At 42.4% G+C, this 17,383-nt stretch overlaps 6 protein-coding genes across 6 annotated transcripts; 3 read left to right on the top strand and 3 right to left on the bottom strand.

Moving 5' to 3' along the window:
* Window positions 1-1,427: 1,427 nt before the first annotated feature.
* LOC108104152 (protein FAM92A-A) lies at window positions 1,428-2,945 on the top strand. Its single transcript, XM_041819041.1, is given in 5 exon segments — window positions 1,428-1,641; window positions 1,695-1,854; window positions 1,903-2,043; window positions 2,109-2,618; window positions 2,621-2,945. Coding segments are annotated over 5 exon segments (1,212 nt in total). The 5' UTR covers window positions 1,428-1,501; the 3' UTR covers window positions 2,882-2,945.
* A 536-nt stretch (window positions 2,946-3,481) lies between these two features.
* On the bottom strand, window positions 3,482-4,233 carry LOC108104153 (heat shock factor-binding protein 1). The gene is made up of 2 exons (XM_017210054.2): window positions 4,038-4,233; window positions 3,482-3,955 (listed from the first exon to the last, which is right to left on the bottom strand). Exons 1-2 carry the CDS (start codon window positions 4,134-4,136, stop codon window positions 3,794-3,796), a joined length of 261 nt encoding a protein of 86 aa, XP_017065543.1. The 5' UTR covers window positions 4,137-4,233; the 3' UTR covers window positions 3,482-3,793.
* A 327-nt stretch (window positions 4,234-4,560) lies between these two features.
* LOC108104141 (probable tRNA (guanine(26)-N(2))-dimethyltransferase) lies at window positions 4,561-6,564 on the top strand. Its single transcript, XM_017210042.2, has 4 exons — window positions 4,561-4,640; window positions 4,695-5,149; window positions 5,203-6,282; window positions 6,340-6,564. The coding sequence occupies exons 1-4, from the start codon at window positions 4,614-4,616 to the stop codon at window positions 6,509-6,511; spliced, it is 1,734 nt and encodes a 577-aa protein (XP_017065531.2). The 5' UTR covers window positions 4,561-4,613; the 3' UTR covers window positions 6,512-6,564.
* A 43-nt stretch (window positions 6,565-6,607) lies between these two features.
* Window positions 6,608-7,439, bottom strand: LOC108104142 (protein C1orf194). The gene is made up of 3 exons (XM_017210043.2): window positions 7,262-7,439; window positions 6,793-7,208; window positions 6,608-6,730 (listed from the first exon to the last, which is right to left on the bottom strand). Exons 1-3 carry the CDS (start codon window positions 7,300-7,302, stop codon window positions 6,609-6,611), a joined length of 579 nt encoding a protein of 192 aa, XP_017065532.1. The 5' UTR covers window positions 7,303-7,439; the 3' UTR covers window position 6,608.
* A 986-nt stretch (window positions 7,440-8,425) lies between these two features.
* LOC108104100 (serine/arginine-rich splicing factor 2) lies at window positions 8,426-10,331 on the bottom strand. Its single transcript, XM_017209996.2, has 4 exons — window positions 10,125-10,331; window positions 9,876-10,006; window positions 8,866-9,277; window positions 8,426-8,752 (listed from the first exon to the last, which is right to left on the bottom strand). The coding sequence occupies exons 1-3, from the start codon at window positions 10,200-10,202 to the stop codon at window positions 8,902-8,904; spliced, it is 585 nt and encodes a 194-aa protein (XP_017065485.1). The 5' UTR covers window positions 10,203-10,331; the 3' UTR covers window positions 8,426-8,752; window positions 8,866-8,901.
* Window positions 10,332-10,723: 392 nt separating this feature from the next.
* Window positions 10,724-17,182, top strand: LOC108104099 (eukaryotic peptide chain release factor GTP-binding subunit ERF3A). Its single transcript, XM_017209994.2, is given in 9 exon segments — window positions 10,724-11,716; window positions 14,249-14,434; window positions 14,498-14,919; window positions 14,921-15,211; window positions 15,213-15,269; window positions 15,327-15,413; window positions 15,493-15,669; window positions 15,728-15,896; window positions 15,955-17,182. Coding segments are annotated over 9 exon segments (1,854 nt in total). The 5' UTR covers window positions 10,724-11,295; the 3' UTR covers window positions 15,999-17,182.
* Window positions 17,183-17,383: the final 201 nt, after the last annotated feature.

Genomic DNA, 17,383 nt, shown 5'->3' with positions numbered 1-17,383 from the left:
CTTCATTTATACCAGCGCACGTTGCTCCCCCACAAGCAAACAAAAAGAGAGATTGAGAAGAGAGACTGCGACATGGGGAGGCAGTGGAGAACGGTGGAGATCTTTAAAGGGTCTTTAAAATGATCGAATTTTGTAAAAAAAACCTGGCATATCCCCGGCAGCATGTTTAATATTAAAATCTTGAAAATAATAATTCAAATGAATGCAAAAATCTTACCTCAACAATACAGTTCTTAAATTGTTAAGCCAAGAAGATTAGGAAACGGAAAATCCCTTGTAAACCCATCTTCCATAACCAAACGTCTTTTATGACTTTCAAAAGTAACAGAAATTTCACAAAAAATAGCATTCATCGACACGTCATTGGCGGCAGAAGTGAATGCAATCCGGACTGTGGGCCAGCGTCCAGGGCAGTTCCTTGACCAAAACAGTTCGAGGTGTTCGAAAATCAGAAATTCAAAGCAGATAGCCGACAGCGCTGGAGAAAAGAGACGGTTGCAGAGGAAGAGAAAGAGGTGGAGATATTGACAGCGACAAGGAACGCGCGCCAAGCGACGTTCTTGGATTGACAATGAACGCCACCTGCCCCCTTTTACCTGAACCTCTTAACCTCCCGCTACAGAACCCGGTTTCCTTTATGGTTCTTGCCCAGATCGAAATCTTCGATCGCTTGAGCTACAGCTGTTGGAAACTTCTGTAGACCGCTCTTCGTTTTTCTACAACTTGTAATTCTTCTCGTCGCCCCGCGAACCGGATTCTGAATTAACTGCACTTTCGTTGGTTTTATTCGAACTGCTATTTTTGTTTAACTACATACAGGTTTGATTGCACTATGCCTTTAAGTGGCAGAGGAGCATTTAAAATTAATTGCCATTTTCGGTTAATTGTTGACACAACATTCTTGCGGTCGAGTCAATAAATTCCCCAAAAACAAGATTTGCCTGTCAAGGCTTTAAAGAGAGAAGAAATTGAGTCAGTCTCATCTTATTTAAAAACTTAAGGTATAAAAGAGGCGTTAACATGTATTTTTCATTCTATATAATGTTTGTATTTTCCTTATATTTTATATTCTTTAGCATGTGCAGCCTCTACGTTACTCATATATATTTCCAATTTAAATTTAGACATGTCACCACAGGCGGCAACCCACAAATTTTGAGAAGACATGGTGATCTTGACCTTGACACTTTTGGAAGAAATATATTTCTACAAATTAAGAACCATTATTCAGGGTTTTATTTAAGGTTTGACTATTTTTAGATTTTTTGACATTTCTTTAAATTTCTTTAACAAGAATTTCATGGCTCCATCTATGAATTTTTAACAGCAACCGATAATAGCGCCATCTACTGCCAAGCAGCTGTGTTAATTTTACAGAGCTGTTAACTATGTTAAACAGAGTTGCCAGCTGGTTATTAAACGTTGTCTTGGTAACGGTTTTCACTTGATTTTATTGTCAAAGGAAAATATAAATAAATAGAAAAAAGAAAACAAAATAATCATGTTTCGCCGTGGAAAACTATCTTTCCTGAACACCAAGGATGATCGCATTAAAATAATCAACGAACGTATCAACATAACAGAACGACATTTGATGGAGATGTGTTCTTCATTTGCTTTGGTAACAAGGAAAATGGCGAAGTGAGTTAGATATTATTTATGATCCCTTGCCTTCTAACTTCGAGTCTTTACAGATATCGCGATTCCTTTGATGACTTGGCCAAAAATGTAAAGAGTTATGCAGATGATGAGGAAATCAACGAGAGTCTCTGCCAGGGACTAAAGAGCTTCACCAATGCGGTTACCATTATGGGGGACTACATGGACATCAATGTTCACCGGTTGGAACATAAGGTAGGATACAAAGTTATTTCAAAGTATTTTCTAATTCATTACTCTTAGATTGTCAATGAATTGGCGCAATTCGAGCAGCTCTGCAAGTCCACCCGGGACAATCTCCGCCTGGCTGTTATAGCCCGGGATAAGGAGGTTCTGCGTCAAAGGCAGATGCTGGAGCTAAAGTCAAAATTTTCAGCCAACAATGTATGTAGAAAATCAAATCAATTCAAATTCGTACTTCTAAAATAATCTTTGATTGACCATTCCAGAGTGCCGCTGATTCAGAGCTTTTTAAGGCCAAAATGGAGGTGCAGCGCACCAACAAAGAGATTGACGACATCATCGGGAATTTCGAGCAACGGAAGTTACGTGATATAAAACAGATTATCACCGATTTCATCCTGATCTCCATGAAGCAGCACACCAAGGCTTTGGAGGTCCTCAGCGCAAGTTACTATGATATAGGAAACATAGATGAACGCGACGATTTTCTAGAGTTCCAGAAGCTTATGAAAACGAAAGAAGAACCCACTCCCCGCAAGGCTGCATTAAAGAAGGGTCTCCGATCACAATCCATGGATAGTTTGGATCACGAGCACTTGGTGAGTCCACTGCAGAGACGCCAAAAGCTATCCAGGAGCAGCAAAAATTTGGCAGGAGCTGGAATTAGCCATGGTAGTAAAACAGAACCCGAAGAGGAAACTGACGAGCAAGATGAGGATGATGATGATGATGAGGTAAGCTATGGGCAAACACTTTCTATCCCTTAAAATATAATTAAAAAGAAGAAGAAGAGGAATCTGGATCCGCAACAGATGATGAAAGGGAGCCGACACAGCCGAGCAGCCAGGTCACTCCCCGAGAAAATGTGTTTGGGGCTAAAATCCGAACCGCTGGCAAAGAAAGCAATACGCCCTCGACCAGCGCCAGTGGGACTTCTGCTCCTTCGAAACCCATCAGACAAACAGTCAAACATCCTTTCAAGGCGGTGGCCTCCACCCATGTAAGGCTGCAGAAACAGTTCCACGTGCCCCAGCACTAGCACTGAAAATTCAAGAGCTCCTAGAGGTCACATCAGTATTGCAGACTGAATTAGTCACATATGAATATAACAACAAAGCTAAAATCAAATTAATTAAAAGCAAGATCCAAATATATAAGCCCTAAGCTGTTACTTTATTTTGGTTGACCAACTTCTTACCATATCATTTTCCTCTTTACCATTACTTTTTCTACCTAAAAGAAATCCCTCTTCTAATTTACCTTGTTGCTATTTATAGACGAATACTTAACAGTAGTATACTGTTCTGTAACTGGCTTTTTGCATTTCCATTCCCTAAACACACCCACTTTTAATTTGATATGAGTAAGTTTTCTGATCACATTTTACCCAGAACGTAGTAGACAACGCTGATTTGCATACACTTCTAATGGTCACGGCACACGATTTGCATTATTTGCCCCAGATAAACAAGAATAAATATATGCATAACATAACTAATCAAGCGGAAATTACACTTTTCTCTCCCCTAAACCGCCAATAACGCCCCTTACTTTTCAGGTGAGAAGGCGAAAATCGGGAGCAGGTCGCCTGGTAACCGTTGTTAAATCGAAGTCCTGAACCCCTAAAATACCAGCGATCTTACAATTCTCGAATTTTAATTTATAAGTAGAAACTAAACGGCAATAATTCAAAATTATTGGCCATTGCTCACAAGAAAGAATTACTTTACTTAAATTATGATGAACCCCGCGAGTGGGAGAAACTTAAAACTATGTAATAAACAGATGATGAGCAAATGTGTTTTACAGAGCAACTGGGTGCGGAGGAGATTAAATGAATGTGAGAGCCTGGAATTGTAAACTTGATTTGGGTGATTGGGTGCCAGGAGTTCGATGTATGAGCTTGGGATGTAGATTGCAAATGGGCGTGGCTGAACCAGCTCTACGGGTCTCATTTCTCCGGTCCCTGTCCCTCGATCCCAGCCTGGTTCATCAAATCCGCAATGCTCTTCTCCAGATCGTCGATGCGGTTACCCATGTCATCGATGCGCGTTATTATCTGGTCGGACATCGTCTGAAACTTGTCTTGAACGTTCTGCAACAGATTTTGTACCTGATAACAGGAGGCGGATTTTACTGGGTGCTTATTTCGGGTCTCTATTTACTGGGTGTTTCCCGGACCGGGCATTACTCACGTAAATGGTAAGCTCCTGCATGTTCTTTGGGTCTGCATTGCTGTTTAGGGAGTAGTTCTGGTCCAGATCGCTGTCCATCTCGTTGCGCAGATCGGTCATTCTGTGGCTTCTTTGTGGCGCTGTATAAAAGTACAAAATTCCTATCGCTTCTAGATGTTATGCTTCTGTTTGCGACTACGGCTGTTTCACTTCTGCAAATTAATTTCTTTATCAAGCCTAGAGGTGGACTCCGGCCCGATACGCGATTCGATATATATAGTGGTGGCAGGATAGCTATTTACGGTAGGCATATACTTTATGATTTATTTTATACAAAATATTTTCAATACCTTATAAAATAAATAAACGTATTTATTGTTTCATAAAATTTGATCATTTTAAAGAATAACCTAAAAAAAGTTTTCGGAATAATGAAAATATGTAGCACAATTTTACAAAGCTTTTTGACATGACAGTCGAGCTATTTCTCTGAAGATTTAGCTAAAAATTTTATAGCCAACTACATATGTTGCCAAGGATATTACTCAACACTGCCCCACGTGTATTTTTTTATCGCCTCCAAAATTTGGAGTCCAAATGGAAATCGAGGAGGAAAAACCGCAGGTTGTTAACGAAAACCCTGATTTTAAACCATGTAAACTTACTACTCTCTTACAGATAATTGCGGAAAACCCCAATGAAAACGTGATACGAGAACGCAACGCCGAAATCGTATCCGGCGGAAATGTGTTCTATAATCCTGTGCAGGAATTCAATCGTGATCTGAGTATCGCGGTTCTAAATGTTTATCACAAGAGATTAATCAAGGAACGAGCCGAAAAGGCGTTAAAAAAGCAACGAAAAAAGGTGAAAGAGGAGAATGTTGAGAAAGCCGCTCTTGTTCCCGAGGATCTACCTGTTTATGAGCCTGGAACTCGCTATGAAGATGGACTTCGGATCCTAGAGGCCCTCGCAGCCACCGGCTTGCGAAGCATTCGCTACGCACAGGAAATCGCCGGAGTACGCCAAATCGTGGCTAATGACCTTTCCCGGCAAGCGGTGGCCTCCATCAGCACAAATATCCGGCACAACAAGGTGGAGGAGCTGATCGAGCCCAGTCACTCGGATGCCATGTAAGTGGAGAGAAATTTTTCAAATACTGTATCTAATAATACGTATCTCACAGGACCCTCATGTATCTTTCAACTCACCCCGAGAAGCGCTTCGATGCTGTGGATCTGGATCCCTATGGATGTCCAAATCGTTTCCTTGACGGTGCCATGCAGTGCCTAGTAGATGGTGGTTTGCTCCTGGTAACTGCTACCGATATGGCCGTACTGGCGGGCAATGCTCCGGAAGCTTGCTATGTCAAGTACGGATCAGTGCCGCTGCGAATGAAGTGCTGTCACGAAATGGCATTACGTATCTTGCTTCACTGCATCGAGAGTCATGCAAATAGGCATGGGAAGTACATCGAACCGCTTTTGAGTATATCAGCGGACTTCTACATCCGGATCTTTGTACGAGTGTATATCGGACAGGCCCAGTGCAAGCTGTCGATGAGCAAACAGTCGTGGATATACCAGTGCACCGGCTGCGAGACCTTCACGTTGCAGCCCTTGGGCATAACTAAGCCGAATCCCACGGCTGGTAATCCTCAACAGCTGAAATTTGGAATTCCCACTGGTCCGGCTGCCAACACGCAGTGCGAGCATTGCGGTCACAGGCACCACCTGGGTGGACCCGTCTGGTCGGCTCCAATTCATAATCCTGAGTTCGTACACGATCTGTTAACAGCCGTGCAGGAAACATCGTTACAATCCCTGGGTACGCAGAGGAGGATCGTAGGAGTGCTTTCTATGGTCCAAGAGGAACTTCACGATATTCCCCTTTACTATACTCCCGATAAGCTGTGTTGTGTGCTTAAGCTGGAAATTGTGCCTATGCTGAAGTTCCGCTCTGCCATTCTCCATGCTGGCTATCGAGTGTCCTACTCGCATGCATCGAAGAACTCTTTGAAGACCAATGCTCCTCCAGCGGTGCTGTGGGATATTCTGCGCAGCTGGAGCAAACGACACCCGGTTAACCCTGAGAGGAAGATTCCCGGCACTCCTCTCGAGGCTATACTTTCGAAGGAATGCACAACGGACTACGAGTTTGATGAACTTCACCCGGAGGCGAACCCGAAGAGCCGTAAATCGGCACTATCACGGTTTCAAGAAAATCCAACACCCCATTGGGGACCAGGAACAAGAGCCACTATCATGTAAACTTAATAATCTAATCTTTCATTTTGGTTCACTAAATTTCCACCCATTCCCAGGATTGGCGAAAATAAACTGCCCAAGAGCTATCGTAACCAGAACAAGAAGCAGCGTCACAAAGCTTCGCAACAACAGATGGAGGAGGATCAAAAGGATGCTCCACAAGCGGTCGAGAATGATGATGATGCGGAGCACCTGGCCAAGCAGCCGAAACTAGAGGCGACTGCGTGACGACTGCTTCCATGTCATAAATTTATTGCCAATAATGTTTGTAAAACCCAAAACACCAAACCGTATTTCTCATGGGAAAGAAAACACTTCTGGATGATTAATAGCGGAAGAAGTTGCCGTCAGAGGTCTGGCGTGAGAATCCGTTGTTGACCAACTGGTTGTGGACACCGCTGCATATTAGCTTCACACTGTGCGGATGTATCTTTTCCTTACAACCGCCTGAAAGATCAATTTCCAAATTTTAAAAGTAGTGTTGCTGACAAGATTGAATATAACTTTACCAATACGAAGCGGGTGACCGAGTACATCCTCTTGCTTACGCCGAATGAAGCGAGTGTTCCGTAACACCCGAAATGACTTGAGTTGGGAACCTATTTCTTTTGCCGCACCGGGAGCCGACCAGCTGCTTACGGCGCGACAAGTCTCTCGTTGCATCACATAGTCGACCTTATCAGGAAAGGCTTCACGGGTATGGTCGTAGCGTGCCTGCAGCGAGAAATCCAACGTATCCTTCGGGATGTTCGGATTGGCACGGTAACGCTTGCTCGCACGCACCGAGTTCATCGTCTGGTGATAGAAAAGCCGCTGGTACGGCTCCAGATGGCCATACCATGTCCCCGGATTCAGTTGAGGATCCGGCTGGGGAGGCTCAGGAAAGGAGCACACATAGGTGCCTTCAGTATGCAATTCTGGCTGCCTAAGAATTCACCATTAACATCCGAAACGAACTCGATTGAGGGTAAAACTTACCATGATTTATTTTTGATCTGCACAGTATCATATTGAATCATCTTACAGTAGGAATCAAATTAATTTTGAGTGAAAGGATAAATGTTTGACGAGAGTGGAAAATTACTGGACCTGCTTTAGAAAAGCTTGTATTTGTGATTTTGGCTTCGGTTTCCCTGAAAACTGTTTTGTCAATAAACCTCCCGACTGCCTTGTTTTTGGTGTCAATGGAAACCAAAACATCAAAATTGTTTTTTGTGGAAATAGTAAAGAAACTAAATCGCCCTTTTTGAATATTGCAAATGTATATCATTATTCAAATGTTTAATTCCATTTCCCAAAAAATAACATTGTTTAATATAAATCAAATTCAATTTTATTGTATATTTTAGCTGCAAAGAGGGTTAGTTAAATATCAAACTCACCAAGATTCCAGGTCGTTGATGTTATCCAACCATCGATCGAGTCAGGTCGTGATCTAAAAACGACATCGCTCACATCGTCGAAGTGGCTCCGCTGGAAATGTTTTTTCTCCTAAAGTCTAAAGGGACGCCCACCAACATACAGGAAAACACCAACAACGCCAACCAGCAACAAATCGCGAGACGAGATGAGACGAGAGAAGAAGTGACGGGAAACAGGAAACTATGAGTGACTGCTGATCTCAGCTCCCAAGCTGGGCACTCTGAGAATCTGGAGCTATGGCAGCGGCAGCGGCAGGGGCTAACAGGAAACTGCTACGGCAACTGCGAACTGCAACATCAGCGGCACCGGCAACAGCGTCGTGCAACAGCAACGTGCGACAGCAGCAGCAACAGCATCTTCGGCAGCGGCAAAAAAATACAGCAGCCACGCGACGTCCGCTCCTGGGAGGTAGGAGTTGTAGCTTAGATGATGCGCTGCTGCTGATTCTCCCTCGCGATTTAACCACAATCTTATCTGAACCGCAACAACTGCCACACACCTTTTGCCTGCATGTATATAATAAACGTGTGGGAGAAGCTTGTTAATAAGTTTGTCGTTAAAAAGATACAAAGAACGGAAACGGGCAACACAAACGCAATCGAATCGAATAGTATCGAACGGAACGCAACGAAACAAACAGATTCCTAGAGCAGTCCTATCACTCGTCCTTCTCTCTTTTCCCCTCTTGTCTGTCCTCTGATATTTGGGTATTAAGTTGAGGCCGTGTTAATTTGAGTTTATTATGTTCGGTTTCTGGTTTTGTTCAAGTTTTCTTCTACGCTACTAATAAGTATATCAAAAGCCTAATGTGAATGAGCTGACATCGAGGGATTGCCCATTAAGCGGGCATCGCGCTCGGAACATAATCTTGCCTGTTCTCTACTTATATTCACTCTGTCGAAACTTAAAATAGTTCGCTATAAATAGTTGTGTAAAGTGTAAGACTGTTTAAAGGTTTGTATACCTGCTGTTCTGGTACAGCACTACACAGGAGGAGCCACAGACCCGTCCGTGGAGACGGAATCGGGCTTTGTCAACGAGCGATATCTGGAAAAAATAAATAACTAGAGTTAGAATACATCTTGTGATACGTATTAGGCATTATATATTTGACAATGACACAGAAGTAAAGTTATATCATACTATATATTTCACTTTACCTCGCACTTCTAAAAGTTGGAACGTTTCTTAGATATTTAAGAGCGGCTGCGACTGCGAGACGCAGCTGTTCCCAGGGCTCCAGACCCACTCCCGATTCCGTTACGACTGTCGCCGCGTACTGGACTGCGTGAGAATTTTGATCGACGCTCCGGCGAATGGCTACCAGCTGAGCGGGAACGTGAGTATGAGCGGCGACGCGGACTGCGCGAACGGCGGCGCATTGGAGAGCGAGATCGTGAACGACGACGTCCGCCGGATCCACCGCCTCCGCCACCACGACGGCCACTGGAGCTGCGAGTGGGCGACGAGGGGCGGCCATAGCGAGCCATCTGGACACGGAGCTCCCTGCCGTCCAACATGCGACCGTCCATTGCCTCTAGTGCGTCCTCGGCATCACGTTTGTCATAGAAGCTGTAATAAAAAAAAAGTTTAGATTGAATTAGATCTTTGGACTTTAAGCTTAAGTACTATGCAAAAAAAAAATGTTTAATTGTGAAGTGTAGGGTTCACAGTATGTTGGCTAGCAGGGTTTTGGTAGGCAACAGTTGCAAGTAAACACAGTCGATCTGGCACCTTTTTGCTAAGGAAAATGTACAGATTAAGAGCTGAACATAATCATAAATAGCAAATAATGCATATTAAAAAGGGTTCATAAATTTCAGATGTAGTATTCTCAGTATGTCGGCTAGTAAAAGTTGAGTAGGCAACAGTTGCAAGTGAACACATTTGGTCTGGCACCCTTTTGCTACTGAAAACGTACAGAAATATAACTGATACTCTTTCAATGATAGCAAATAATGCAAATTAACATGATGACTTCACTTCACTTTGTGAGTCTATAAAACTAGTTTGACTTTAATATAATAAATAAGATATAGTATAATAGATTCCTATGGCTGGAATCGAGACTGTACTAGGGTCAGGTTTTTAAAGAACCTGGCAGGCAAAATAAAATAAAAACTAATGCCGAGAATAGGCCGTAGTAAAAAAAAAAACAGGGATTACTTACCGCACGAAAGCGAATCCACGACTCTCGCGTGTGTAGCGATCCCTGGGTATATAGATGTCTCCTACTTCACCGCATCTTTCGAAGACGCGACGCAGGTCCTCCGGTGTGGTGCGATATGTGAGATTGTCGACCTGCGGATATTAATACACGCGGGTTGATTAACATGCGGAAAAAGAGGTTATCTAACCAGGCAACGTTGCCAGCCGGTAGCCATTTTGAAAGCGCTTCGTCGGTTTTCTAAATAATTACCTTCAGGGAAACCATTCCATCGATTCTAGGAGGAGGACGCGCTGCGCCCAGTCCCCCTGCACTACCACCGTTGCTCATTTTTTATGTACAGATATTTATTTTCCCTTAAAATGAACTACGACTGAAAATAGGTTTATCTTCGGCAACGATTTTTTCTTTTCTATTAAAATGGCGTAAGGCAAGACGTTAAGGCTGGAATAAAACCGATTGTTATATTTGACAGCCTATCGATATAAGTATAGCAGAGATGCAGAAAAGTACATTTCTATCGATGAACGGTTACTTCAAATTAAATAATATATCGTTTAAAATAACAAATACACATATATTTAAAAAACTCCCAATTCATTAAATTCGTACCTCTGTTTTGTGTATTAATGTTTTATAAATGGCTAAAAACTTTGATAAATGTTTCATTATATTATCTGAACCTTAATAAAAATGTTGTTATTTGAATTATATCTTAAATTTATTTTTAATAAGATATGAGGTACATATGTAGTAATAATTTTTTGCTTTAAATAAAAACTAGTGTCCCGGAAATAGTTATATATTGCAATATTCATATCTCTTTCGTTTCCCAGTAGACCTTACTGTACCCGCATCGATAAGCCGATAACATTGTCCATTCGTGACAACCCTAACTCCATGCGTGGCTTGAAACGTGTAAAATAATAAAAGTTTTGTTAATTCCGAGCACTGCATTTAGTGTTGAGGTAGTTAAATCGCACCTGCAGGTCACCAGGTGGACGCCACTGCCTTAAACAGCCTATAAAGCAACAGATCGAAAACGTCTGGAAACCGAGTTGGCTGGGCTAAACACCCACAACAAACAGAATACACCGAACCATAATATTTGGAGTAGACCTCATTGAATTGAAAGTCTGGCTTTAATACCCTCCGCTAAAGCATACACCCCCAACAAGCTAACAAACATTGAGGAGTCCGTTTGTGTGCGCGTTTTTTAGTGCCATTGCCATTCCCAATTTCTATTTCCATTCGCTATCCCATCCCAAGAAATCTGACCGCGTGTGTTCTGTGTGAGTGCGGGAGCAGCAAGAAGAAGCAGCCGTTTGAAGGAGGGCGAAAGTGTGTCGTCGCGTGAAAAAAGCGAGAGAGAGCAAGATTTTCATCGGGAAAACAGAGGAGGATTAACGGACGCACAGCAACGATGGCCGCCCAGGAAAACACGGAGATCAGCACAAAGTTCTCCACGCTGAATGTGAACGCGGTGGAATTTGTGCCCAGTTTCAGTTACAATAGCGTTGTCGCTGCGGCCGAGGAGGCGGCGGCGGTAGTGGTTGCAGCGGTGGCACAGGAGGCGGATCCGGGTCCCGCCTCTGGCTCAGCCACGCCAGCCACGACACCTGACTCCGTTGGCAGCGGGGGATCCACAGCGGGAGCAGCACCACCGCCTGCAGCTTCACAGGCGGCGACTGCGGCGGGGGCACCAGCACCACCCGCATCATCTTCAAATTCCGCATCGCCAGCACCGGGTTCGCCAGCCACTACGCCTTCTGCAGCAGCAGCGGCGGCGGCGGCTCCAACGCCCATTGAAGGTCTCAACCCCCCGGATAAGATCGCAAACAATGGTAAATAGAGCTAGCGAAACCCCCTTGTGACCCCCTTCCAAATCTCCACGCCCCACGTCCATTGAACTTTATTCCTCTGTGACGTCAACAAAGAAGCGTGTTATTGTTGCTACCTGCTGGTGGAGAAAGACACGCGAAAGAAAGTAGAGTGGGGAAAGGGTCATGCTGACATAGGGAAAACCCCGTGGAAAGGTTGCATTCACCAGGTTTTAGTTTAGGTTATTATCGGCGGATGAAGCACATAACCTCAATCTTCGCCAACGTTGCAGTCGGCATCGCATGTGTTGCTCGATTTCTATTAGATTTGCGTGCTTTATTATGCCGTTAAGCAAATTGCTAATCGCTTTTGACCGCCTCAGCGAAAAAACAGTTCATTGGTCAGGGCCTTTTCTTCGCCTGCTTTTCACGTCGTCGTGTCGCCATTACAGCGATGCCCAGGAATCACGGGCAGTCACTTTGTGATGTCATTAATAGTTGAAATACTTGGTCCGCAATCTTATATAAAAGAGTAGTACATTAAAAACTACGCGACATTTAGAGAGGCCATTCAAACCTATACATTTATACATATTCCCATAAACGATTTTTGAATAACTTATCTGTTCAGAGATATTTGTACCTACTTGTTGATCATATTCAGAATATGTAACACTTTTTATTATTATTTTAAAGTGAACTATAATGTTTAGTTTGTCTGAAATAATAATTCCTAATAATTTCCTCTTGCTATTTTTATTCATAAATTCTGTAGTGTAACACTTAAATATAGATGTTTTTATAGTGAAACTTGAATTTTTTGAAAGGTGCTTAATTGTTTCTTTGCCATTTTTTTTTTATAAGTCCTATAATTACACTTGCAAAATATTGTATTTTTTATTTTATATATTGTATATTTTTTTGAATTATTCTATAAACAAGTCCTCTCATATTGTTTGTTTGAGTATTAATTATCACTTCACATTCACTTCTTGTTACGCTGTTCCCAATCACAGCGCACCTCTGGTGTCCACTCACCCATTTGCAATTCGCCGGGCGACGCCGACAAGCAGCTGTTAGCGCTGTCATTTTACACCCGCTACGCTTTGTGCCGCTGTTTATTTGGCCATTTGCCTTGTCTCCTTCATCTTCACCCACACTCCCCAAATGGTTCCCCGCTATTCATGTGTTTTTGACACGTTTGCGTTTTTGCCAGCCGTTTATTGGAGCTCACGCTTTGCCCAGCTTCGGTTCGCGGACTGGAATGAAATGAAATAGGCATCCGTTCAGCTGGCTTACTCGTCGTTATCGCAGCGACTCCACTGTTTCTACATTGTATTCGTTTGGGCCGAATGGAAGCGCTTAGTGCAGCTCGCCGGCGGTTGAAACCGCTTCGAACTCGATTCCATGGCGTTTGGGCTGTGCGACAGGCAAGCCAAACCAACGAAAAAAGAATAATGTGCTGTTGGATGTTAGACTTTCGCGCGATCGCAGCTCCGCTCATTCATCTATCCGTTCCTGTTACCAATTCGATTTTTAGTTTTATGTATCGCAATCATGAGTAAGGGCGCCGGTTCCCGATACATTTACTCGAAGAAACCATCGTTTTCGAGTTGGAGAAAAAGTTAGTAGTCGGGATGTTACTAGTCGGGATCTGCATATTTTGGAATCCACTTCCCCTTCAGATGGTTAGATGATCTTGTATAAGGCAAAGGTTCGGGATTCTAACACTTGAAATCCACTCTAAACCGAGCACGTTGTCACCAGCACTTGATTCCGGCACATGACTCATCAGCCAGATGGTTGAAGTCAGTGTTTACCAATTAGCATGTGGCCGCCAGGTCAAGCACAGCGATTGCATGTGGCAGTAGTTACTGTACTAACACAGATTAGGCTGTAATTGAAGTATATAATTAAAAAAAATTGGTTATATTGTAGTTCCCACAAGTTTAAATAATAAATATTTGAGTGTTTCCTATTTCTTAAAAAATCATCGACCTTCTTTAAAGGATATCTATTTGCACAGTTGTCTCTTGTGGCATAAATTAAATTTTCGACAAAATTTGAAAGTTTTCTAAAAATAGTGATCTAAAAGATTCATTGTAATTCAAGCAAAATAGCAACGGAGAAAGAGAAAGCTCAAGTGAAATTTCTTTATCTACAAAACATTACTTTGCTGTGGGAAATTTCCAAACATACCAGAAAAAAATTCAAATTAACATTTTTACCGAAGTCTTTGTTTTTTTCGGTTTTAAACTAGATTAATCCAGTCAATGTTTTCGACTGTCTGCGTCACTATTTTAAGAAATATTTAAATAGGGTTAATTTTAACCCTATTTTTATTTAGCATATCTCATTCTTACTTAGATTTTTCCTTTTAAAATAGTGTTCTATATTTCCCTTTGGCAAATCTATTTATGATATAAAATGCAAAGTATGAATAGTATTGTTCTTCTATGCTACCCTATACCTAATTCCCCAGAAAATAAAGGCATTTCCCTACTCAAACAACCTGGAACCCTTCAGTAAATAACCATTTATTTATTTTGTATTTAGAAACCGATCCCGCTGATAGCTGGGATGTGGACGATGCAGTAATCACACCCGAGGATGAGGAGGTTGAGGATTCCGAGTTCGCGGAGGGCGAAGCCACTCCCAAAGTGTCCAAGAAGAAGGTAGTGAAGGTGGAAGAAAATAGAAGCAAGCGGGAGCACGTGAATGTTGTGTTCATTGGCCATGTTGGTAAGGAGTCAGGATTTAAAAAATTACGCCAAAACCCTTGCTAAATGGGGTTGTTTCTTTAAGATGCTGGTAAATCAACAATCGGAGGACAGATCATGTCGCTCACAGGAATGGTGGACAAGCGGACGTTGGAGAAATATGAACGAGAGGCTCGTGAGAAGTCGCGCGAGAGTTGGTATTTATCGTGGGCGCTGGACACCAATCAAGAGGAGCGTGACAAGGGCAAGACTGTCGAGGTGGGACGAGCCTTCTTCGAGACAGATCGTAAGCATTTTACCATCCTGGACGCTCCCGGTCATAAGAGCTTCGTGCCGAACATGATTGGTGGAGCGGCGCAGGCTGATCTCGCTGTATTGGTCATCTCGGCGCGAAAGGGTGAATTCGAGACGGGCTTCGATCGTGGCGGCCAGACCCGAGAGCACGCCATGTTGGCCAAAACCGCTGGCGTCAAGCATCTGGTCGTACTGGTCAACAAAATGGATGATCCCCACTGTCAGTTGGGATCAGACGCGCTACAACGAATGCAAAGACAAGATACTACCATACCTCAAGAAGCTGGGCTTCAACCCGGCCAAGGACCTTACCTTTATGCCTTGTTCTGGCCTTAGCGGCTACGGCCTGAAGGACCAAATCCCAGAGACGCTCTGCCCCTGGTATCGGGGGCCCGCCTTCATTCCGTTCATCGATGAGCTGCCCTCGCTCAACCGCAAATCTGACGGGCCATTCATCATGCCCATCGTGGACAAGTACAAGGACATGGGCACTGTGGTGATGGGCAAAGGTTGAGTCCGGAACGGCGCGAAAGGGCCAGAACCTGCTGGTGATGCCAAATAGGGTAGGGTTCAGGAGCTTTTTGACATTTGACATGGAACTAATGAATTATTCTTTTTAGACGCAAGTGGCGGTGGATCAGTTGTTCTCCGACGACTTTGAAGTCACATCTGTTGGTCCCGGCGAGAATGTCAAGATCAAGCTGAAAGTAAGTGTGCTTTTAGTTTTTTTTTTTTTTTGATTGAAATCAAGTCAGCTCTGTTACTAACCCTGTATTAACATTTTAGGGCATTGAGGAAGAGGATGTCTCTCCCGGTTTTGTGCTTTGCGACGCCGCTAATCCCATCAAGACGGGAAAAATCTTTGATGCTCAGGTCGTAATCTTAGAACACAAATCAATTATCTGTGCGGGTTACTCGGCTGTCATGCACATACACTGCGCTGCCGAAGAAGTCACAGTTAAGGTGAGTTTGTCTTAAAACCCCAATACTATTCAGGTTATAATTTTTATTTTATTTTTAGGCCCTTATCTGTTTGGTCGATAAAAAGACTGGCGACAAATCAAAAACACGTCCACGGTTCGTTAAGCAGGATCAGGTTGCAATTATGCGAATTGAGTGCTCCGGAATGATTTGCCTTGAACAGTTTAAGCTATTCCCACAAATGGGCCGTTTTACGCTCAGAGATGAAAGTAAGTCTTAAGTTCTCTTTACCAATCCAATAACTTAACTATTATCATTAACTTTTAGATAAAACGATTGCCATTGGCAAGGTGCTGAAGGTGGTCGAATAAATTGAGCCAAGCTGAATTCGAGCGCCCGCCTTTAACTGCGATTTTCGAGATAGCATTGCCTAAGAAGAGAAAACAGCCACAACAACAGCAACGCCACGCCACGCTTTCTTCACATTTGACAAATCCACATAAAAACAGTACACACCCACGCTCGAGCTCTCACTCTTACATATGGTTACTTTACTTTCTACCAGAAATAGCAATTGATTATGCATTGATTAGAGGAAGGTTAAATAGGAATCAAATCGAAACGGAACGGCAATGTAGAGTGCATTATAAGAACGGCAGGCGAAAAGTTAATTTAAAACCCGGACGCACGGATGGAGAGTTCAGAGATAGAAACAGAAATGCATTATATACGAAATATATACTATATTATGTATAACTAAGCAGCAAAATCGAAGCCAGCGAACGCGAAACAAGATGAACTATTTATATATATACACAAACAAGCGACTCACGTATATATAAATAATGTATGCGAAGAGCGAAAGAGAGTTGAAGAGGAGCCACGATTGATAACTGATAAAGCATTCATAGTTTCTTGGAAAAATTTTGTTTGTTAAGGCCCTCTCTCAAGGATATTGAGAATTAGTCGTCGTTTAACTTTGGTTTACTATTTTTGTATAAACTGTAGGCATAAAAAAGCGTCACGTACATGCCTAAATCGCGCGCAAGACGTGAATTTTTTAATACTAAAAACTAAAAAGCTGCAAGCTACCCCATTTTTGTATTTGTACAAGCAAAAGCTAGAACCCAATCCTCCTTACCCATTCAACTTCCTGTATGCGCCTTCAAATTGCAAATTTGTTAAATACCCTGCAAAATACAATACGATATTTCCGCTCTTCTTTTTTACATGATATAATCTAAATGCTTTAATTTAAGTTTAAGCTTAAAGAAAATGGAGTAAAGTTCGATTCGTAAGCTCAAAAGTCTTTGAAACATTGAAGAACACGACGGAAGAAGCCTAACAGAGAAACGAACATTATCACTTACGTAAACATCTTATTGTTAACTTTAATCTTAGCCCTCTGATAATACCACTTTATTTTGCTGATTCAAGCTAATATTTGATTTTTTACAATTTAGTTAATTGAAGAATTCGTGCGAGTTGAACACGAAACAACTTATGAAAAAATAAAATGCCTTTTGCTACCAAGCAGAAACAAAAACACAAAGAATCGTTCGGTTTTTATTATTATTTTTCGCCAAACGTTGTTTTTATTTTTACTCATCCAGATCCAGGACCAAGGCGGTTTCAAAACATATATCCCCATTATTCAGAATCGGTCTTCCCTTTTTATTATTTAAAATTCAATCTTTGTTGAAATTGAAAGTTGTTGCCCTTACAGAGTCAAGTAAATAAATGAATCAAAAAATAA

This window comes from Drosophila eugracilis, unplaced genomic scaffold, assembly GCF_018153835.1.
Source record: "Drosophila eugracilis isolate 14026-0451.02 unplaced genomic scaffold, ASM1815383v1 contig_445, whole genome shotgun sequence".
Lineage (NCBI taxonomy): Eukaryota > Metazoa > Arthropoda > Insecta > Diptera > Drosophilidae > Drosophila > Drosophila eugracilis.
Note: the sequence above shows the minus strand (reverse complement) of the source record. Positions and strands in the feature narration are given on the sequence as shown.